Source organism: Amphiura filiformis, chromosome 5 (assembly GCF_039555335.1).
Source record: "Amphiura filiformis chromosome 5, Afil_fr2py, whole genome shotgun sequence".
Classification (NCBI taxonomy): Eukaryota; Metazoa; Echinodermata; class Ophiuroidea; order Amphilepidida; family Amphiuridae; genus Amphiura; species Amphiura filiformis.
In genome coordinates, this window is record NC_092632.1 from 51,427,128 (window position 1) to 51,436,224 (window position 9,097).

The window sequence follows — 9,097 nt, forward strand, 5'->3', positions numbered from 1 at the left end:
TCACCTGCTGTACATTGTTATATCGGGTACCCATACATTTGAGACAGGCATTTGAATTTTTGTGATGCCGCCATATTCAGTAGCATTCCACATAAGAAACTCATCGATCCAAGTCTTTTGTGAAAAGAAAAAGAAATATAATAGAAAATAACGTTGAAAGTAAAGCCATTATGTGCGATTTGCTCCACAGCGATGCCCTCAATTTTTCTCGAATGTCTATTGTTTGCACGATTGTAATGTTCAATGGTGTACAAAAATACCACGTGGAAGCCTGAGCCCGAAGTACTTTATTTCCAGTAAAATATAGAGTTTTATAATAAAACAGAGGGAGTGTTATAATCAAAACAGGGGAGTTTTATTCGTCAATTCCCCCTAGAACTCTTAAATTAAGAGGCTAGATGGTTTTCTTTCATTTTACCTCAATATTTAAAATCAAAATTTGACCAAAATCATAAATTATAGCTTTAGTTTTTATAGTCTGTAAGAAAATAAACATTTCTCAACCCGTTATGTTTAGCTATTTTACTGTCCAAGAAACCATTCAGTACTAAGCCGAACACATTTAAACACGGCTGCAAATGAGACATTGTAAATGTTAATGTGGCAAACAATTAAGTGTTTCACATTTCAAATGGAAAGAGCAAAGTGCAATAGTTAAGCTAGAGATTTGCTGAAGAATATCAACCAGTTGTATAGAGATATCAGCTTACACGTGTGCTTGAACATAATAGCGGTCATCTCTTTTAAGCTAGTACCTTGCTTCACAGATATTAGAGTTTACATATTTAATTATTCATAGCGTTTGATCATAAACATTTACTTTACCAGGTGGAAAAACTCTCTCTTGCAATAATATTGTCATTTACAGATCGAGCGGCTGCAACACGAGTAAAATAAAACACATTTTGTAACTTTATATTCTGTTGATTATTCACAGTTCTTAGCTCACCTCCTTTAGCCAACCCACGATGGTAAATTTTTGGTTTCGTGTGTCCTGGAATAAATGAAATATTAATTTATTTTTATACAAATTATGATACTTTTGAAAGATGATTATTTTATGTTGTTGCTACTTTCCATTGTGAGTTTAAATATCAAGCAACTTCGTCAAGGTTTTTTGTTGAAGAATCAGCACACATATGGAACAAAAACACACAAATCATCTAAAATCAGTACTCAAATCAAGTCATATTAAAATGAAAAATTATCACACATGTACATTGCACATTGGTATCAAACCAAGATGGAAAAAGGATATCTTAAATACCTTACATATATGTTCAACCCATTTCTTGTCCTGGGATAATTTCCCCCTTTGACCCGGCAATATTGCATTCAATGTCGCTTTGGATCAGGATTTATTAATCCACCTAAAGTTAGCATGACATTTAGAAATTTGGATTTAAACATGTGAAAATTGCAGCATCCCCCCTCCCCTGTAAATAATGAGCGGTCCCTTACTCTGCTTAAAATTTTCCGCGAGTGATATAGGCCTACTCACAATTATATCCGACAGCCCAATAGTGCTGCGTGTCCACACGTAATTACTATTACCGGACGTAACGTTTCGATCGGTCTTAACAGCTCTTAACTCTGGTCATCTTCAGCCTTAAATTGTCGGATTTAAAGCACATTACGTCGGATATAGTAATTTTGTTTATATCCGACGCTCATTCACACTGCCACTTATATCCGATACTATTACCGACGTAATTTAAGTCCGGTAATAGTCCGACTTTAAAATCTAAACGGCAAGCCCGCTAGTTTATATTAATATTTGCAGCTGCAGCCATAAATTAGGGACCGTTCATTATTTATAGGGGAGGGGGGTCGGGGGGATTTCAAAATTGAGTTCATAAAGTTACACAACCCCCCCTATTAGCAGCATCTAAAATTACATAACCCCCCTATTGCTGCCAAAAAAATACGTAACCCCCCCCTCACATCGAGAAATACATTTTGCTGGTACCATGGCATGGCCCCTGGGCATGGCAACATGATTGCCACCTCTGGCTCTTCGTATAGAAGACACCCCTCTCCCTACAATTGTAATCCAAGTTTTTTTTTCAAGCTGTCCCCAGAAAATATGCTATTTCAATGCTAACATTCAAAGAGAGATGTATTGGAGTCACCGAGCCAGGGGGCAAAATATCAAAATCGTCCCACTGATCTGCTACTAAAAGAACATTCCCTGGACAAATGCGCTCGAAGCGCACAGAAAAAAAGCTAAAATGAACAAAATTGAGGACAATATGTGGCCTAAAATCATTCCAAAGGATGATGCATATGGCTTTCACAACTTTTGGTTAATTTAGTCCCAGTATTTTGATCCAGTATACAAGTTTTATGCTTTTTCCAAGCATCAGAGGAGCTGCCCTAGCACTCATATTTATGATTTACATTATAGAATGGGTGGAATTATAACTCTACGCAAATCTACTCACAGAATGTTTTTTCTGAGATAAATGCGCGGCAATTTGGCATTTTGATACTAAAAAAATGGGGTTAATTTAGGGTCTAAAATAGACCAAAAGGAAGATGCAAATCATAAGTTTTGTAACAATATATTGATCTGTCTACTGAGCAGGGGAGGGGACTCACTTGCCACCCTGCCATATGGCTAATGTGCTGATGAACAGTGGCATAGATTTCTTTTTGACATGAGGTTGTTGGAAACATTTCTTGAAGTATTTGAATCCAGCCCCTTTTGGTGAGAGAATAAGTTTATGACACAAATGCATGCAAAGCGCACAAAACTGTTGCCATATTGAAGCTAAACTCCAAATATGCTGCAGAAATAAATTCGCGCGAAGCGCGCAAAAATTGATATTTTTGTGGCTAAAATGGCCAAATATGAGGTAAATATTGTAGTGAATCATAATCATAGTTAATAATTTAATATTAAATTTCACCTGACCCCCCCTATCAGGAAAAATAAAATCACATAGCCCCCCCTACATTTTCCCCGGCCCCCCCTCCCCTGTAAATAATGAGCGGTCCCTTACTCTGCTTAAAATTTTCCGCGAGTGATATAGGCCTACTCACAATTATATCCGACAGCCCAATAGTGCTGCGTGTCCACACGTAATTACTATTACCGGACGTAACGTTTCGATCGGTCTTAACAGCTCTTAACTCTGGTCATCTTCAGCCTTAAATTGTCGGATTTAAAGCACATTACGTCGGATATAGTAATTTTGTTTATATCCGACGCTCATTCACACTGCCACTTATATCCGATACTATTACCGACGTAATTTAAGTCCGGTAATAGTCCGACTGTGTGAACACGACGAGTCGGCAATAGCTCTATGTCCGACGTGTTTATATTCGAGCTATTACCGGTCATAACTAACCGGAAATGGTCAGCAGAGCTAATGTCTCCTTCTCTTGCCAGTTCATTCCTCTATTGCGTTTGATATTCGCACCTGCATCCATGATGATTTTGTTTTATCTCTCACTGGTCACACTATTTATACTCTGCTTCAAATCAGTTGCGCGAGTGATTTAATTTAACCCGGAAGTGTTCTTCACGCTGAATCACGCAGAAAGGTGAAAGGTCACAGTTATATCCGACAGCCCAAAAGCGCTGTTCAGTGTTCACACGTAATTACTATTACCGATCGTAACGTTTCGATCGGTCTTAACAGCTCTTAACCCTGGTCATCTTCGGATTTAAATTGTCGGATTTAAACCACATTACGTCGGATATAGTTATATCCGACGCTCATTCACACTGCCACTTATACCCGATACTATTACCGACGTAATTTAAGTCCGGTATTAAGTGGTTTAAGTCCGACTGTGTGAACAAGGCTTGAGACGAACTGTCGCGGTTGATTGCAATCAAACAAACGATGTCTTATGCAGTCTGCCGCCTGGACAACCAATTCTTTAGAAATGCTTAGTCGCGCTAAAAGTCGATCGATACATGTAAAAATCAGCACAATTCAGAGATACACCTTTTTGCTATGAAATTAATTTTCTCGGTCAAATATAAAGCAATATTTTTTTTTCTTCAGTAATGTCAGTTAAAAACTTGGTGCTTGGATATACATTTTTTTAAAATCCTGGTGTTAAAATTAAGCATCAAATTGTGTCTTTTAGTGTGATATTTTTGATTTTTATAGGCCTTGAATTCGCCTGCGAGCTTTTTACGGAATTCATGTTTTAGCGTCTCAAACTAACATAGTTTGCTAAAGAAAGATATTTCCCACCTCTGTAAAGCACATCGTGTGGGTCTATATGTTATAGTTTTGTCAGAATTTCCGTTTTGTTTTACCCTTTTTCCATTCATGCTCAGAAAATGTCAAACTAAGTAAAAGTAGGCAATGGTGAGTACTTTTATCTCGAGAGCAACCAGCAGAAATAGCCGATATTTCCTTTGTTGTTATCCAGGTCAATTTTTCATTGAAAGCAAATTGCCCGACCAGCGATTAAATCCCCAATTGGGTGTTCTGGTTAAACATTATCAGTAGGAGCGCTATAGGTCTGGGAATTTCTTTGCTATATTGAAGTTCTGGCAACACTATAGCCATGCCGGTATTCCTATTAAACCCAGGGATATCGATCCACAATGCTAGTACTAGCCTTTAGATTTCACGTGTTGATTTAGAAATGTTTTCAGCTGACAGTGAAAGATGGTGAAATCAAAACGGAAATTCTGACAAAACTATGATATATAGCTCACGGTGATGTGCTTTAGAAAGTTGGGGAAAATCCTTCATTAGCGAACTATATTACTTTGAAAAGCTAAAAGGTTGATCCAAGAAAAAGCTCGCGGGCCGAGCTGAAGCCTATAAAAATCGAATATCTTACACTAAATGACTGAATTTCAGGCCTAAGTTTAACACCAGGATTAAAAAAAAAATCAGTATTAAGCATTATAGTTTTTCCAGCCATTTACTGAAAAAATGAAAATTATTGCTTTTCATTTGGCTGAGAAAAAAATTTTACACTGAAAAGGTGTAACTCAAAATTTTGCTCATTTCAACACCAATTTCGATCGTTTGTATTGCCTCATTAAATGACTGAGTGAGCCTTGCAGAACAAAAGAATCGGTTGTGCAGGTAGCTGACTGTATGTATTACTTTGTTCCGTGATGAAAATCGTGATGTTTTATTTAATCACTCTCGAAAAATGTATTTCTTTTGTAGGCCTATTACTTTGTTTTGTGATGAAAATCGTGATGTTTTATTTCATCACGCTTTAAAACAAACGATTTCTCATGTATTACTTTGTTTCGTGATGACAATTTTGATGTTCTATTTCATCACGCTCTAAACAATAATTATAGTTACATGCATTTCAAGAAAAAAATCTTATTAAAACGATAGGCCCTATGTTGTTTAGAAAAAATGTAGAAAGTGATGATGATGATGATGATGTCGATGATGATGATGATGATGATGATGATGATGATGATGATGATGTCTCCAAAAGTGTCCTGGTTTGTTTTTCTTGCCCTAAATCGTGCGTATCTATTAATAAGGCACTTCAATAATCAATAATCAGTCCCGTGACGGCCTCCACTAAACTAGCTACTAACTTGGGTTTATGGGCGCTGATATTTCATGTTCACTGTCACTTATTTATCAGAAAAGTGCGACCCTTTGTCAATCACCTACAGTACCCAATTTCGGCATACTATATAAGAAACTCATCATGATGATTGCCAGAGAATAGTTAAAATGTAGCTTGTACCGTTTTTTGTGGCATCCTTCAGAAGTGAGCGGTCCGATACCAATATTTTCGGTCAAATCTCCATTCAATTAACACGGGGAGTTGGCTAGCTATGCCTTGCCCTCACTCATATTTTACAAAAGTGCGACTATTTCTGAACATCTAACCTAGCTGTAATTTTAGGTCATGTTAGAGAAATATATTTGCTAGAAGTTTGGAGAATAGCTAACATATTGGCTGGTTATTTTTCACACAGTGATGATAACTAGGCAAGTGCCCATTCTTCCAACGTACATCATTTGTAGGGGTCACGCGTCAATGGTGAGAGCACTGTGTATTGTGTATAGGAAAACGGACAGTAACTGCAGTATGAAAGAAAGAGACTGATTTAGACTGTGTTAAAAGTTGCACCTGAGTCCACAGGAGTCAACTCTCAAACAATACAATAGGCCAGGTCTATTTATGTGTTTGTTAAAGAAACCCTGACTGCTATGGACTCAGGTGCAATTTTTAAAACGGCTTCTTTTCTTTCACAATTCACCAATGTGACTGAACGCAATGATGTACTATAAATTGGTCCACGGGTGTAAAACAAACAGGGCTATACATATTTTTCTACATGTTTACATTTCGTAATATATTTTTCGACTTATTTTAAAAGGTTTTAGGGGGAATTTATCATATCAATTTGTAAGCGCTCTTTAGCAAAGTCATAGTTCATTGAATTTACAACCATATGTCAAAACAAGCGAAAACAGTGAACTTTTTGCACAAGATTTGCAATATAAAGAGAATTGGCCATTGCTCATTAAAATGAAGCTAATATATGGACAATATAAGTGTGCTCTTTCATTTAATGACATAAAATTTGAAAAATATTGTAAGGAACACTTGAGGTTTTGATTTTCAAAACCTACATTTTGGTCAAAAATTGTGCTGACTTTGCTACAAACATTAAATTGTGTTATCTGTAGACCTAATGAAAAAAAAAGTGTTTTTAGGGGGAAGTGTTAGCTTTCGTTCGATATAAAAAAAATTCTGATTGGATAAAGGGAACACTTGAGGTTTTGACAAAAACCAATCATATTTTCCATTAGATCTCACAAAGCTCTTATGATGCTATGTACTCAACCGTGTAGTATAAACACAGACTGCGTAGAGGCTAGACTCGCTGTGCTTGGAAATATCTGTGTGCTCGGGAGTATAGAGGTGGAAACTGTGCGTAGATGCATTTATAAGAGAATCGTTTTCATATAGTACACATACGGTATCAGCCTATTAATCGAACCTGATACATTTTAAGAATGTTGTGGTAATGTGGGTTCCCTGTGACGGGGTCTAGATCCACACTATATCCTGACTAGGAGGGACGAAATAAAATGTAAATCGGACAACCGTTTTGGCAAAAATGGTCATTTTTGACACGCTATTTTTGGATTACCTTGCAATATCATGTAATGAATTGGCGTATCCAATTGGTCACCTTTTCTGCTTATATATAATTCCAGAACCGTACGGCACTACATCCCTGAGACAATAATTCACTTTATATTGCGCAATCATTTAAAATACTTATCAAATTGATGATCTTGAGAAGCAAAGGATACCACAACTGAGTAATACGCTGGACGGACGGACTAGAATGTCGTTAAAAATTACTCTGAATCCTTTACATAATGACTTACCATATCAATGAGATTATGAAAGAGCAGCCTCCAAGTCACATTTGTCACTGTATTTGGATCATACACCGGTCTTATCTTACCACCATTATTAGCATAGTTTTTCATCAAATCTTTCATTAATAGACCATGATGATTTACACGAGTCCCAGGGAGACCTTGATAAAAAAATATGATATTCATTTCGTAAAATCGGATATAATCATTTGCATAAAGTACATACTCTTTGGCATTTGAGAAACAGGATTGAGTAAAACAAATATATGTTTTTCAAGACTTATCAAGTATTATCTGTTAAACGCATCAATTCATCTTCCTTTCACGGACGATTAACGACTACTCCAAGCAGACTTCTAATCGTGACCATTGTCTCAAGTGTCGATTAATGAGGACATTGCACTTGCATTTTCATTATCGACAATACAAGATATCGTATATGCATATAGCAAGTATGCAAAATTTACTTTTGGTTTATGATTTAGCGATTTACTGATGCTACATAGTAACTAAATAACCTTGATAATTCGTCGGCTGTATTCCATAGTGGCGTATAGTGATTTTTGGTCATTAAAAAAAAAATTGGCACATATGTTTTTAATGATGTTCTCTTTCATTTTTCTAAGTCTCAACTGTCAAAATTAGCTAATTAATTAGTCATTAATTAATTAAATGTGGCGTATAGTTACAAAGTGAAATTGTATGTTTTCAATAGTGGCGTATCGACTATACGCCTCTTTTTATACACATTTTATAATTAAGAAATATCGGCAAAAATGAAAAACATTGTATGTCATAGTTGCGTACACCTCGCTACATGTCATAGTGACGTATCGGACCTATACGCCACTATGGAATGAAGCCGACGAAAAGTAACGCCATAGGGATTACACGGCGATCGAGGTGGCGTAAGGTTAACGTTAGGTTAGGGTATTGCGTTTTGCGTGTTTTCCATAGTGACGTATAGTTATGCACTTATTGTTTTCAGTTTGCCAGCAATATTATGTATTTATAAGACTTGTCTCTTCCCTTTCTCACCAACCTCCTTAAACCAACTGAAGTGTTCTTGCCAGTCAATATTAATATTGTTTCATGTCCGGTCAAGTGTTCATGTTTTATTTGAATGTTAAGTTTTCAAATTTGGCTCCTGTAGAGATCAAACCTTGACCTTTGACCTTTTTGCTTATAACTTGAGAACCGTACTTATAACTCAACTATATATATAACCCTCCCCCTAGAATTGTTCACCAGACTGAATACTACATCTCAGCCAACTTTCACACTTTTTCACAAAACTTTAAGAAAGGTTTCACCATTCTGCAGCACTATTAATGGTGATAAAACCCAGATAAACTAAAAAAACATAGTTAACATTGGCTGTTAAGGCAAGTTTAACCTTGGCTGCCAAGCTAAGAATTTAGTTTAACCTGGACTGCCATAACATAAAGATATAATTTTACATTGGCTGCGTAATGGTTGCGTTGGTGTACGAAGAGGGAAAAACGCGACCGCCCAACACTATCCAAAATTTTCATGTAAGGACAACACTACATTTTGTTTTGCCTTATCATAAATGTGATACAATAAAATGGAATAACAAACACATCGTCAAACGCGATAATAAGCCTTTACTTATATACTACTTACCTGAAACTAAATCGAAATACACTGCGAATATTCCGAACCACAGAAGTAAGAGTGTCATCTCCATTAAAACGCACCAAAGGTTGCCATTA

The 9,097-nt window shown here is 36.4% G+C and overlaps 1 protein-coding gene across 1 annotated transcript; it reads right to left on the reverse strand.

Moving 5' to 3' along the window:
- Positions 1 to 9,097, reverse strand: LOC140152265 (neuronal acetylcholine receptor subunit alpha-10-like). Its single transcript, XM_072174570.1, has 4 exons — positions 9,009 to 9,097; positions 7,368 to 7,522; positions 950 to 994; positions 1 to 114 (listed from the first exon to the last, which is right to left on the reverse strand). Exons 1-4 carry the CDS (start codon positions 9,070 to 9,072, stop codon positions 1 to 3), a joined length of 378 nt encoding a protein of 125 aa, XP_072030671.1. The 5' UTR covers positions 9,073 to 9,097.

Excerpts from the sequence above, each read along its gene's own strand:
- LOC140152265 (XM_072174570.1), bottom strand. The coding sequence starts at position 9,072 with ATGGAGATGACACTCTTACTTCTGTGGTTCGGAATATTCGCAGTGTAT. Across the intron at positions 7,523-9,008 it reads GTATTTCGATTTAGTTTCAG|GTCTCCCTGGGACTCGTGTA; the intron begins GTAAGTAGTATA and ends TTTTTTATCAAG. Across the intron at positions 995-7,367 it reads TTCATAATCTCATTGATATG|GACACACGAAACCAAAAATT; the intron begins GTAAGTCATTAT and ends CATTTATTCCAG.